The sequence below is a fragment of the Lactuca serriola genome, chromosome 3, assembly GCF_051521515.1.
Source record: "Lactuca serriola cultivar US96UC23 chromosome 3, Lser_US96UC23_V15, whole genome shotgun sequence".
NCBI classification, from domain to species: Eukaryota; Viridiplantae; Streptophyta; class Magnoliopsida; order Asterales; family Asteraceae; genus Lactuca; species Lactuca serriola.
The window spans coordinates 59,053,471-59,067,318 of record NC_136410.1 but is presented as its reverse complement, the minus strand read 5'-3'; the positions used below and the strand labels follow the sequence as shown (position 1 = coordinate 59,067,318).

The 13,848-nt window shown below is 32.9% G+C and overlaps 2 protein-coding genes across 2 annotated transcripts; one reads left to right on the top strand and one right to left on the bottom strand.

The window, feature by feature from the left end:
- The first annotated feature begins 714 nt into the window (after nucleotides 1-714).
- Nucleotides 715-4,048, top strand: LOC145092382 (uncharacterized). The gene is made up of 2 exons (XM_079030315.1): nucleotides 715-3,470; nucleotides 3,563-4,048. Exons 1-2 carry the CDS (start codon nucleotides 839-841, stop codon nucleotides 3,934-3,936), a joined length of 3,006 nt encoding a protein of 1,001 aa, XP_078886441.1. The 5' UTR covers nucleotides 715-838; the 3' UTR covers nucleotides 3,937-4,048.
- A 4,244-nt stretch (nucleotides 4,049-8,292) lies between these two features.
- MEE22 (maternal effect embryo arrest 22) lies at nucleotides 8,293-13,579 on the bottom strand. Its single transcript, XM_079030314.1, has 8 exons — nucleotides 13,316-13,579; nucleotides 13,008-13,143; nucleotides 11,365-12,761; nucleotides 10,203-11,242; nucleotides 10,002-10,132; nucleotides 9,082-9,644; nucleotides 8,881-8,993; nucleotides 8,293-8,797 (listed from the first exon to the last, which is right to left on the bottom strand). The coding sequence occupies exons 1-8, from the start codon at nucleotides 13,373-13,375 to the stop codon at nucleotides 8,500-8,502; spliced, it is 3,738 nt and encodes a 1,245-aa protein (XP_078886440.1). The 5' UTR covers nucleotides 13,376-13,579; the 3' UTR covers nucleotides 8,293-8,499.
- Between the last annotated feature and the right edge of the window lie 269 nt (nucleotides 13,580-13,848).

Genomic DNA, 13,848 nt, shown 5'->3' with positions numbered 1-13,848 from the left:
TGGATCCGAATAGTCCAAACTAAATTTAAATCCAATCCGATCTGATCCAATTACAATTCGGTTGGATCGGTTTTTAGAATTCGGTTTTCAAAAACCAAAACATTTTAAAATGACAAATAATTATAATATTACTAAACTTTACACAAGAAGCAAAAACAAATTACTTAGTTGTGTTTTGTAATTTATAAACAACTAATAAAAATATATATTATAGTTAAATATTTTATAGATTATAAAACTTTTGAGTGAAAATGCATATTAATGTTTTTTTTATCGGGTGAAACATTCCTATTTGAAAAAATAAATTACAAAATTAATAAAAAAACTATAGATATATTATAAATAGATAAATAATAAATGTTTATTCGGTTTCTATTTTATAAACCAAAACCAATCCAAAAAAATCAAAATAATAATTCGGTTTTATTGTAAACCAATCCAAAAATCCGAATATCCGAACCAAATTATCCAATTGGATAATTCGGTTTTATCCGAATAGTGAACAGTCCTAGTAAAGCCGAAGTAAAATTTTTATGGACTTGGTCTTCTCCTCCCACCTTCTGAAAAGTAATTAAGTGTTGTGCCCCACATAAATAAATTCCATAACCACCCACACCCAACACCATTAAGATGCTCTTCCCGTTTGACTTCTCATCACCATATATCTATGAAGTTCTGGAAAAAGAAATTGAAAGCACAGGGCCTGGTGATGTTGATGGGTCGTAGGGTCCTCATTTGTCTTAACATTTGGTCAAGTAGATAACATGCAAAAAATGATCAGTATAATTTTAAAAGCCAAATTTTTTTGTAATCCTAAGTTAAGTTCCAACTTCCAAAAATGAAGTCTCGTATAGCCTTCTACTTTTCTAGTCTTGTAACAATTCTGATTACCACCACCATGATCTTTGTTTCCCATGGCAGTAATGAAACTGATTATCAGGCGTTGTTGCAGTTCAAGTCGATGATCACCAATGATCCACTAAGCTCATGGAACACTTCCTTTCATTTCTGTGATTGGAGGGGTGTTTCATGTGGGAAGCGTCATAGAAGAGTGACTTCTCTAAGTCTGAATTCGCGAGGGCTTCAAGGCTCATTGTCTCCGCATGTAGGGAACCTCAGTTTCCTTCGTCAGCTTGATCTCATGAACAATAGCTTTCAAGGAACGATCCCTAATGAACTCAGTCGTCTATCCAGACTAAATTTCCTCTATCTTGGCATTAACAAATTCGAAGGAGTCATTCCAACCAACTTGTCTCATTGTTCTAACATTGAAAGGCTTAGTCTTGCTTCCAACAAGCTAGTTGGAAGCATTCCCAAAGAGTTGGGTTTTCTCTCGAAACTTACTGCTATTAGTGTTCAGGATAATAACTTAACAGGTGGACTCTCGTCTTTCTTGGGGAATATAACATCGATAAAAGTTTTCTCTGCTAGAAACAATCCCTTGGGTGGGAGCATTCCAGAAACCCTAGGCCATTGGAAAAGCTTAACAGAATTTTACTGTGGTGGTTGTAACTTATATGGAAACATCCCGCATTCCATTTTTAACCTCTCGCTCCTAACTCGTTTTTCCTTGGCTAGGAATCAGCTTACTGGTGATCTTCCCTCAGCCATAGGTGAAATGCTCCCGAATCTTGAGCTCCTTCAGTTGTCAAGGAACCTGCTGACTGGACCTCTTTCACCCTCGATATCTAATATGTCCAATTTGACATTTCTTGAAGTGAATAACAACAATTTTAGCGGGAAGCTGACTACAGACTTTGGAAAACTAAAAAATATCTATTTTCTCTCCTTAGCTTTTAACAGCTTTAGATCTGGAGAAGCCGATTCTATGAAGTTTCTTGATACTTTGGGAAATTGCACTAGATTAGAGCTGTTACGTCTTGATAATTGCAAGTTTCAAGGAGTGCTGCCAACAACAATTGGTAATCTTTCTGATCAACTCGGTCTTTTGAATTTAGAAGGCAATTATTTATATGGAAATCTTCCTTCAAGTATAGGCAATCTAGTTGGCTTAGAGACTTTAGTATTAGCACGTAATGGATTCACAGGAAAAATCCCTTCCACCTTCGGTAAGCTTCAAAAGCTACAAATTGTTGATCTATCTAGAAACCAATTTTTGGGGCCAATTCCTGATGCTATTGGGAACTTATCATTGTTGATAACACTTGACATAAGTTTCAACAGATTGGAATCGTATATTCCATCAAGCATAGGAAATTGTCATCAACTTTCGGAGTTGTATCTTAATGATAATAAAATCAATGGCAAAATACCTATACAACTTGTTCAACTTTCAACTCTAAGCATAGCATTAATTCTTTCTCGAAACAATTTGTCTGGGTCACTTCCAATAGAGGTTGGGAAACTCACGATGTTGACTTCTCTGGATTTGTCTGATAATAATTTATCAGGTGACATTCCTAGTAGCCTTGGCAGTTGCACTAGCCTTGTATTCTTCTCCTTAAAGGGAAACCTATTTCAAGGCACGATACCATCGTCATTAAGTTCCATGAGAGGAGCTTCAAAACTCGATCTTTCTCATAATAATTTATCGGGTCAAATTCCTCGATTCTTGGAAGGGTTTATCTTATTAGAATATGTAAACCTGTCATTTAATGATCTTGAGGGTGAAGTACCAGTGATAGGAGTGTTTGCCAATTCAAGTGCATTCTCTATTTTGGGGAATACTAAGCTTTGTGGTGGTTTGGCTGAACTAGGGTTGCCCAAATGCAACAAGATGAATAGAAATCATAAGAAAAGGTTTCCTTTGTTCATAATACTACTCATTCCGATTGCATCCACCTTTTCCATCGTTTTATGTTTTGTGTATGTTTGGTGTAAGAAAAAGAAGGACCAACCATGTCAATCATCGCCGGAAGCACAATCCAATATGCAAGTATTGTCATACAGTCAACTTCTCAAGGCTACCAATGGCTTCTCTAAAGATAATTTAATCGGCGAGGGTGGCTTCAGCTCTGTTTACAAAGGAACCACCGATCATGATGATAAATTTGTTGCAGTCAAAGTTCTACGTCTTCAAACTCGAGGAGCTCACAAAAGCTTTATAGCAGAGTGTGAAGCATGGCGGAATATTCGACACCGAAATCTATTGAAGATAATAAATATATGTTCAAGCGTTGACTTTCAAGGCAATGAATTCAAAGCTCTAGTGTATGAGTTCATGCCCAATGGGAGTTTACATGATTGGTTGCATTCAAGTGCGACTAAATCGAGGCTCAACCTTCTTCAAAGAATAAATATTCTCATCGATGTGGCATCTGCACTTGATTATCTTCACAATCACTGCCTACCAACTATCGTTCATTGTGATCTAAAGCCTAGCAACATTCTGCTTGATCATGAAATGGTGGCTCATGTTGGAGACTTTGGTTTAGCTAAATTTCTTGGAACAAATTCAAACCAAAATAGCACAAGTGGCATTAGAGGAACAATTGGGTATGCACCTCCAGGTAAAGTTCACGTATTCCTTAAACTGTGCTCATATTTATTAATTATGTTAATGTTAATACCTTTTTCTAAAGCAATTGCTTATAAGTTACAGAGTATGGTATCGGTAATGAGATGACAAGTAGTGGGGATGTCTACAGTTTTGGAATACTATTGTTGGAGACGATGACAGGGAAAAGGCCGACAGACAACACCTTTAATGAAGGTCTTAACATTCATAAGTTTGCTTACATGGCGTTGCCAGACCATGTAACCGATGTTATTGATCATGATCTTTTGAATTTTCTTCAAGAGGATGTTATTGATACAAAATGTAAGTTAAAAAATGGAAAGAAAATAGAGGAATGTTTGTCTTCAACTATCAAGATTGGAGTATCATGCTCCATGGACTCTCTATCACAACGGATGAAAATCGAAAATGTTGTCAATGAGTTGCGACATATTTTGGAAATGCTTCTGAATATGTGAGGTGTCATGTTAGTTGGGGTATTAATTGTTAAATATGTATGTATTTGAGTATTTGGTGAATCTTCTTGATGGTATGAACAATGAAATAAATGGATTAAATGTATTATTTTGATATTATGATTATGATGGTCTTTAAGGAAAAGATAAATGTTTGGTGGGTTTAAAAAATGGAAATTAACAAGAATCTATAACTTAAGGTAAATAACAAACCTCTATGATATATTTTTAGTTTGGAGAACAAAAAATTTATGTCTTAGTTTTTTAAAAGAAAAAACTTGAATTCCTTTAAAATAAAATGTTAGCTCCTAACAAAATTATTTTGAAAAAGAATATTTTTCTAATATAGTGGCATAAACAAACATGTAACTTCTCTATTAATTTGGATACAAAAAATATTCTTTCATTTTTATAAAACTCCAAAAACATAATTGAAAAAAAAAACATTTTTAATAAAAACATTAAATTTGAAATTTTATTTTTAGCTAGATAAAGTATTTGATAAAAAAAACTCAATTTAAACATTTTTTAAATATTTAATAGAGTTATATCCTAAGATTTTTTGTCGGGTTTGGACGATCCTACACTTTCTGGAATTGTGGGTTGTTACTAACACCCAAATTTACTTATGCATAGGTCAAAATTCAAATCAGCATACCTGCCGCATAATATTAAATCCAAACATATTATAATTCATAATATAAATAAAATTTTCATTTAATATATTATTTTCAGGTGTTGTTATTCACACCCAACACCATCCTATACCTATATTTGAGTGAAACATCTGTTTGGAAAAAAAAATGATAACAATTACGATCATAATAAAGTTTTGATTATTAATTACTTTTCAAATCAAACGTTGTCACCTTAGCACACTTAAATCATACCTTTTGACTATACATCATTTTTATTTTTCTACCAAGACTTAACCTCCCAAAGATTGAATGATTATATTTAACCATTTTATATATAGTTTTAAATTCATTTCAATGATGTCAATCCAGAGGCAGAACACAAACACTATAAATTGGGGGCCGAAATTAAAACTTCAAAACCAAACCATATAGACAAAAAATAGCTCATAATAATGACCTATCAGAATTTAAAACAATAAAAATATTAACAAAATATTGTTCCGTCGCACTTAAAAATTGAAGTCGTTTGATCTTTTTCATTTTTAAAGTCTTGTTGCAAGAGAAATACTGGACACATTTATGGCATTTTCATCCATAAGGGTTTTCAGGTTCTTGAATAAAATTAATACATTCTTTTTAAATAACTGATAATGGTCCATTGTTTTTTCATGTTAGATATGTATTATACTAGCAATTAATAAATAAAAATATATAATATTAAAATAAAATAACATACGCCAAATCTATTATATCAAGAAACTATATTTTATAAAAATATGAGTATAATCGTTTTTTACTATTAGTGTTTACATATGCATTTTCAAATGTTATGATTTTTATTAATTCCACTATCTAACAATATATAAAATATATAAGTATATTAGTGTTTACATATGGATTTTGCATATTATGATTCTACAAAAATAATAAATTAAAAATAAATGTTATCTTTATCAATAAAGTAAATTTGTCGGCTAGACTATACTAATGTATCACAATCTTACACTTCACCGTCAATTTACAAAATAAAGAAAAAGACAGTAAAAGTCTAAAGAGAGTTAAAAGAGAGAGAAACTTGAGGAGAAAAAGAATACTTGTTCACCGTTACGGAGAGGAGATCGAGAAGTCAAGAGGGTATCGAAGAGGATTCACTATTTTGCCGGCACCGAGCAGAGCACACGACGGAGAAAAGAAAGAGGCGGAGAAGCTACAGTTCGACGACGGAGAAGCAGTAGTCCGGCAAGTGGCGACAGACATTGGTGTGGGAGATGAGGTTGGGCGGCGGCGGCGGTGTTATTCTGGTGAGATTTTGACGTTTTCCGACGTCGAAATATCTTGTTCTTTATTGTTTTCTTAAACTCAAATCTTTGAGTTAAGAATTTTGTATCTCATATTAGATATTTTTCTTTTTTTTTATAGAGTTGAAGAGATAGTTTATTAGCTTAATTAGTTTCCTAATATCATACGGTTTCTTCTCTCTTGATTTTATCAATGATTTTTTTGATTTAATCAGTGATTTTCGGATGATTTTATTAGTTAATAACCAAATTTTGTAACTAACATTACAGATAAAACTGAAAACTGAGTACAGAACAGAGGGCTAAATTAGCAAAGAGCAAATTATAATGATTATTGGATTCATTTATAAAAAGAACCATCACTATATCAGGTATTATGAGACTGAAAATCGGGGAGGCCATGGCCCCTTGGCCCTGTTAGCGCGTGTCAACCTATTATAATTAATATTTATAATTTCTACCCTTTAGTTTATTGTATATTTACAATTTCCTCCCTTTAGTTTATTGTTATTGTAACATATAAAATAATATTTATGACTTATTCATTTTTTTTATTTTATTTGATCACACATTCCAATATTTTATAATTTTATGAAAGTAAATAAAAGATTAAAATATATAAATATTATAATTAATATTTATAATTTCTATCCTTTAGTTTATTGTATGTTTACAATTTCCTCCCCTTTAGTTTATTGTTATTGTAACATATAAAATAATATTTATGACTTATTCATTTTTTTTTATTTTATTTGATTACACATTCCAATATTTTATAATTTTATAAAAGTAAATAAAAGATTAAAATATATAAATTATATTTTAAAAATAAAAAGGATAAAAATAGAAGATAATCCGACTATAAATCTAACTTAAATATATAATAATGTGCGGACACACAATTCAAACATATTTTTTATCCGGTGCGCAATTTAAAGATGGTGACAATAATTTAGCATGTTTAATCATAACAAATGTAATATTTTTCTTATAAATAGACTCTTTAAAATCATTTTCATCATACCTAATTTTGGAAAATAACTTATTTTAAATAACAACATGAGTTGGCCTAAATATTTGTCATTGTTTGATGAATTAAATTATGAGGTATGTTCATTTATTACTATTAAGATATTTATGTTTATGTATATCATATATTCATATTTGTATGTATTGATTATGGTAACAATATTCACATTAGCAATGCACCTCAAGATGGTGATAATGAAAGAAGTTATTCCATTAGTAACACATCAAATTTTGAAACCGACATGGTAAAAGTTTTAGGTTTATTAGTAGAATTATTAATCGATGAGTTTATTAGTTTCTAAAAAAACATCATTTTCAAATATTCAATTCTCGTGAACAATTAGACTGGTTTAAAAGACGGTGCACCGAATTTGGTTACGTTATTGTAATAAAAAGATCCACTACTAACATAACTATTTATATTTAGAAGGTTACTCGTATCAAAAACGTCTTTCTGAAAGTGAAACTCAAATAGTTGAAGATTTGTTAAGAAAACATGTGAAACCACGAAATATATTATCTATATTAAAATATAAAAATATAGAAAATTTATCAGTCTTCCAACAATATAGTATAATGCAAGCCAAAAATTCAAGAAGAATAAGAAAAATGACAAAACTATAGGTTGTTATGTCTTTCTTAGATAAACATGACTATGTTTATTATAGTCGTGAAGATGCATCAACATACGAGCTTCAAGATTTATTTTTTGTTCATCGAATTTCATTAAAGATGTGGCGTGCATTCCCGTTTGTGATGCTAATGGATGTGGCATACAAAACAAACATGTATGAGATGCCCCTCTTTGAAATAGTTGGTGTCACGCCAACTAATATGACATTTTACATAACATTCGTCTATATGCATAAGAAAACAGTTGGTGAATAAAGTTCCCTCTTGTAGGTGTTATTCGAGGGTAATTAATAATCAAAACCTTGTAGGTGTTACCATAAATTGTTACCATTTTTTTTAAAGAAAGATGTTTCACACATTTTGGGTTAATAATCAAAACTTTATTATGATTGTAATTGTTATCATTGTTTCACCCCTTTATAAGTTTAATGCATTTTTTTTTGGAATGTTGCATGTTACTGGAATTTCATATTTTGATCTTCCCTTCAAAATTTAATCCCATAAAACACAGTGGAATTGTAATTCGGGTTTCGTCAACACTCTTTAGTAGAATAAATTTTATAAAACCCCACATATCAATACATTTCATTTCTATCCCTCTCTTGAATATTAATTTTTTTTTTTAATTTCATTTCACTAATATGAACTTAAAGGTTGTTGTTAAGTAGGTTTTGAACAGTGAGTTGAATCAAAAATATTCAAATAGTAACTGTGTCAAGGCAAAAATGTTGGAAACCATGTAAATATGAGCAAAAGATGAATTTGTTAATGGGTGAAACTAATAGAGTTCGACCCATTCTTGGTTTACAATAAAAATCTATGTATTACCAAAAGAATCACCCATAGTAAGTAAATTAGGTCATTAACTTTAAACATGTAAGCACCAACAAGGGCATGAATGTAATTTGCATTGCGGCTATACTATGACTACAAAATTGTTTAATTTCAAGTTTCAACAAGAAGACTCTTTATGAAACACCAGCAGCAGGAAACAACCTAACAGACATCGCCTTCTGCTCATCACTCAACAAATGAAACCATTTCTGTATGCAATCAATTGCACTTGAACAACTCACAAACCTCTTATTATTCTTATCACAAATTTCTTCAAAACTCAGAGGCGTTGTACCCAATAAAGAATTCACAGCTGCAAATTGGACCCTTAAACTCATTTTCCTTGATGTGGTCCCGGTTATGAACCCACTCAATTTCATTCTAATTTTTTCCACGTCACCATCTTCCAATCCATTACCATCAATCCCAAGTCTGTATCATTAACAAATATCCAATTAAAAAAAATTATATTATAATAAACAAATAATTAAAACAGTCAAAAAACTAAAACTCACCTTGCGAGTTGGCCTAGAAGAACAAAAACAGCAGTCAAAGGCGTTTCAACTACAAACACTTCCAACAACTTCAACAGCTGACTAACAATGTTCTCACAAATCCAACCCCACTTCTGCAAATCCAAAATAAAATTAACATAAATATTTAAATGAAAAGTTAAAACTACATATACATATACATACACATATACATATACATACCATCTTAGATGCTATTAACTCCAAAAGTGACAAAACATCCCCCAAATCAGACAAATCACCATCACAAACTGTTGTTGATTTCAGTTTATTCAAGAGAAGCGATGCCACTTCTTCCATGGAAACAGCACCAATTAAAAACGGACACTTGGCGCATGATGATGATGATGATGGGTTTTCCTTTTCATGGTATGTGACTAATGAACTTACTACAGTCATTATTAAACTGTAGTCACCTGCTTGGGCTAGTAATTTTTCTCCACATATGTAACCAAAGATATGTAGAAATGTTAAAGTTGAGGGAGTGGTGATGTGGGAAATGCTGTATGATGTTTCACATATGGAGTCAATTCGGTCAAAAGCTACACAAATTGATGCTAAAAAAACTGATCCAATCACCAGCTGTTGCAATGAGGCTTTGGAGTCTGAAAATGACTGTGTCTCGGGATTTATATCAGTGTGGATTACTACTCTTTCATTGATTATAAAATCTTGAATTAGAGTAATAACTTCATCTAAATTGCATACTTTTTCAAAAATGGTTCTTGTCTCTACATCAGACATCACTGCACATAGAAAATAACCACTGAATTATATATATATATATATATATATATATATATATATATATATATATATAGAAAATAGAGTAAGTTACATTTTTGGTCCCCAAAAGTTCTCTCTTGGGATTTTGGTCCTTCTTTGTGGTTTTTGGGATCAATATTGCAAAAATCGGCAAATACTCAGGGACCAAAAATAGTCATTTTACTAGGAATAAGGATAAAAATATATTACAGGAATCTCAAATAAGGACAAAAATTGCACTAGAAAACTTTATGGGATCAGAATTGCAAAAATCAACTATACCCAGGGACCAAAGGTGTGATTTACTCTAGAAAATATGAAGCTAAGATAACACATACCTTTCTTGATTTGTCCAGAAAAGATATCTATGGTCTTCAAAAAGCTCTCATCTAAGACATGATTGACATTAGTCAAAGCAATGCTCGAGGGGCTCTTCAAGAACAATGAGAAGAACACACAGACCTTTTCCCTGAAAATCAAAAGAGAAAAAATGGTAAACAAAAAATAGAACCACATGTTTTATAAGCCAAGAAACTTACTTGGGTGAGAGAATTTCATCAGCAGAAAGAGCAGAAACTATATTTGTAATCATGTGATCACTCTCAGAAGACACACAGCATTGAGTCATCAAAGTTCCTGTTGTATGAAAAATCTTGGAAAGGCTGCCACTGTCCTTGATTTCTGGAAATACAACAAAATACTGACAAGAATCATTGACACCTGGCAACAACCCATTTGTGCAATTAACTTCAGAAGGTCTAGAATCTTCTAGAACATCTAACTGGATGTTTGGAAGAGTAGGTGAAAGAGGCCTTTCAACTGCAAAACGGTATCTTTCCTCCTCAAATTCACTATCCAAACTGAGCAACTTCATATAATCATCATCCAACATTCTCTTAAAAATCTCAACATTCTTCCCACCATTTTCAAGATTATCATCATTACACATACGAGTAGCTTCCACCCCATTATTTTCAAAAGCAATTAAATCAACGTTTTCATCACCAACTGTTTTTTTTCCTGGATCTTCCTTTTGCTTGATAATCTTACAAGAAGGTTGCAATGTAACTTCTTTCAAGGGTTTATCCACATCACCTACTTTTGTATACAAATGCTCAATAGATTCAGTTGCATTTAGGGTTCGCTTTCTTTTCCTGTTTTTTCCATCTTTGTTTTTCAGTCTAAGAGGAGTTTTGACATCATTATTATCAGCCACCACTGCATCATTTCTTGTTGTAGGAACCTCACTAGACAACCTTGAAATAGGCAGCTGTTGATTGAAATTCAGTTTATTACTTTCATCTGGTTTAGTGTTGGAAAAAACACATTTCCCCTGTGAGCCCACCAACTGTCGATCAGAAAAAGATGACATGCTTGAAACAAGGGCATAATTGTCTACATTTTTTTTGTTAGAGCCTCCAAGGAGAGAGTCCATTTTAGTAGCAGTACCTGAGGTGACTTCAGTACATGTTCCAGATATAGGAAGTGACACTACAGGAGATCTTGTAGAATTAGGCTTCATAAGTTCTTTTCCACTCTCAGGGTGCATAAATTTCCTCTTTGAGTTTACATTTCGATTCTGTAAAAAAGAAAAATGTCACTTAGTACATCCAAGATATTGCATCAATGCAATGAAGAAAAAAAGTATCTCAACCTCAATAACAAGATTTATGAATTACTAAATAAATAAAAAAAACTAACCTGTTCCAGACAAGATTTACCAGCATTGCAGATTTCATAACAGCTACAGAGTCCTACACGATTTGAAAATCGAGCAAACTCCAGCTTTAGTTGATGAAGCTCTTTTTCAACTGCTTTTTTACACTTCTTTTCAAGCTCAGCCACTTGATTAGCATGCTTTACTCTCTCCTTTTCAAGCTTCAGCCTTTTCTTTAAAAGTTTCATTTCATCATATTTACCTTTCATATCTTTTTCAGTCAAAACACAAGAAGGGTTTGTTAAGTTTCTTGAAGAAACATCATTTTGAATCTTTTCACTTCCAATTGTTAGCATTTGTTTGGTATCTTTTTCCTTCTGTTTTGCTTCCATCTCTTTCTGCAATTTAACATACTTCTGTTGACACTCTTCTAACTGCTGATGAATCCGATCTGCACGCTGTTTCTCCTCCAAAGCATTCTTCATATTCAATTCTGCAATCTTTTGTTGTTCTTCATATTTCTTTTTCTCTTTTACATACTTTTTTCTTTCAGCCTCAAGTTTCTTGTTTGCTTCTTTAAACTTTGAACCTTCTAAAACCAACTTAGATCTTACCTCATCTGCCTCACACTTTAATCTTTCACACTGTTGTCCAAATTCCTCCCTTTTCTTCTTTTCAACATCAACTAACTTTCTTTGCTCATCAGCTTTACTTTGTTCTGTTTTCAACATTTCTCGCATTTTATTACCTTTTTTCTTCTCCATTTCAGCTTTCTTTGTCTCAGAGTCTGCTCGTTTTCTCTCATTATCAAGAAGATTTTTAAGTCGAGTTATTTCTGTTTCCATTTCAGATACACGCCCTTGAAGGGATGTAATTACATCCATATCCTCAGATTTTGGAGAAGACAACTCATCCACCAATGGAACCTTCTTCTCAGCCATTAAAACTTCAATTTCAGCTTCAGCCTCAGTCTTTGCAGTTTTCAATGCTTCAGCTCTAATCTTCTCCATATCTGCTCTAGCACTCTCTTTTTGAAGATCCTTCTTTAGCTGTTTCTTTTCTGTTTCCAAATTAAGCAACTGTGCTTTTAGCTTACTTAATTCTTTTTCAATCTTGTCTTTTTCAACCTTAGAACTTTGTAATGCCTCGTCTGCTTTTTTCTTGTCTTCTACAGCTTTCTTTCTATTGGTAGCTGCAACACTTGTTTCCTTCTGAAGCTGCTCTCGTAGGGAATTTATCTCCTTTTCACTGTCAGAAACACGCCCTTTGAGAAGTGTAAGTTCTTCACTCACATGTTCTGGTACTGAACCTTCTTTTTGACTCAATGATAAAATCTCAGACTTCAGTAAGGATATCTCATTCTCCAATGAAACTCGTGCAGCTGATTCTTTTTCTCTGTTCTTCCTTTCATTGTCAGTCTGCAGCTTCTCTTTCTCACAAGCTGCAAAATAAGTTAACATCAATTACTGATCCCAAAAGTTGTTGTTTCAACCCTAAAATGTCATAATGAGGTGTTCCATTTCTCCCATTTGGATCATATATATACACCCCTTAGTCTGCTTGTTAAGTTTCTTAGGTTTACTGTTTACATACACCTTTCTATCTCACATAATAACATTTACGATTGCATAAGTAATATAATATGCAGATGAAATCTAAAAGAGGTCCAGAAACAATGTATTCTTACCTTTCTTGAGTTTCAGAACGTCATCTTGCATCAATATAAACTGTCGCTCATAAAGCCCGACTGCCTTCTTAAGCGCGGCCCTAGCATCCTCCGTCTTCTTGCACTTCTGTTGCACTTTTAACAGTCTATCTTTCCACTGATATCAAATTGTATTTATTAGTACACAATCGCAAAGATTTAAAAATAATTTAGGACTGGCTAACCAAGAACTAAGAAATGCGATTGAACTCTTGAAATCAAATGTAGTTCTTGAGTGATTACGATTAACTAAATGAACAAATATGAAACAAAAAACTCAAATGAATTACCTCGCTACAACAAGGATTCGCTGTAGATTCATCTTTCAATTCCAAATGTTCCGCCGCCATGTCTGCTGATCCTAGGGCTAATGCCCAAGGGTAGCTACCACATCGATTTCTTTCGAACTAGTTATCTAGCTGGTTTTGGCCGTTCATCTTTTTCTCTCCCGTGTTGCCTACTCGTCTACTGCTTGTGCTAAACCCACGCCGGTCGCCTGTGTAAAACCCTTTCTGTGTCAGCCGCTTTCCTCAACAAACGGGTCGGGTTATGTTCATTCTTGCCGAATCATACTTTTAACAGCCACATACTTTCATGTTTTCTCACATGGACCACTATAGTTGTAGTTTTTGCAATGTGACCCTCCTTTATATGGGAGGGGTGGGTTTGGTTGCTTTCCTTGTTGGAGATCCTAGCCTTTTGTAAGTCGATCAAAGTCTCGAAAATGCTTCCAATGGGGAATACTTTTGAACCATAATTTGGCTCACTCTCGTAGCATTGTAGGAAATAATATGGATCAACGTTTTAGGTTTAGATAAAAAAG

Bases quoted from the DNA above. Each gene is read 5' to 3' on its own strand.
- LOC145092382 (XM_079030315.1), top strand. From the start codon at position 839: ATGAAGTCTCGTATAGCCTTCTACTTTTCTAGTCTTGTAACAATTCTG. The intron at 3,471-3,562 runs GTAAAGTTCACG...TATAAGTTACAG, and splicing joins AATTGGGTATGCACCTCCAG to AGTATGGTATCGGTAATGAG.
- MEE22 (XM_079030314.1), bottom strand. From the start codon at position 13,375: ATGGCGGCGGAACATTTGGAATTGAAAGATGAATCTACAGCGAATCCT. The intron at 12,762-13,007 runs GTAAGAATACAT...CTTATTTTGCAG, and splicing joins CGTTCTGAAACTCAAGAAAG to CTTGTGAGAAAGAGAAGCTG. The intron at 8,798-8,880 runs GTGAGTTTTAGT...TTAATGATACAG, and splicing joins CTTCTAGGCCAACTCGCAAG to ACTTGGGATTGATGGTAATG.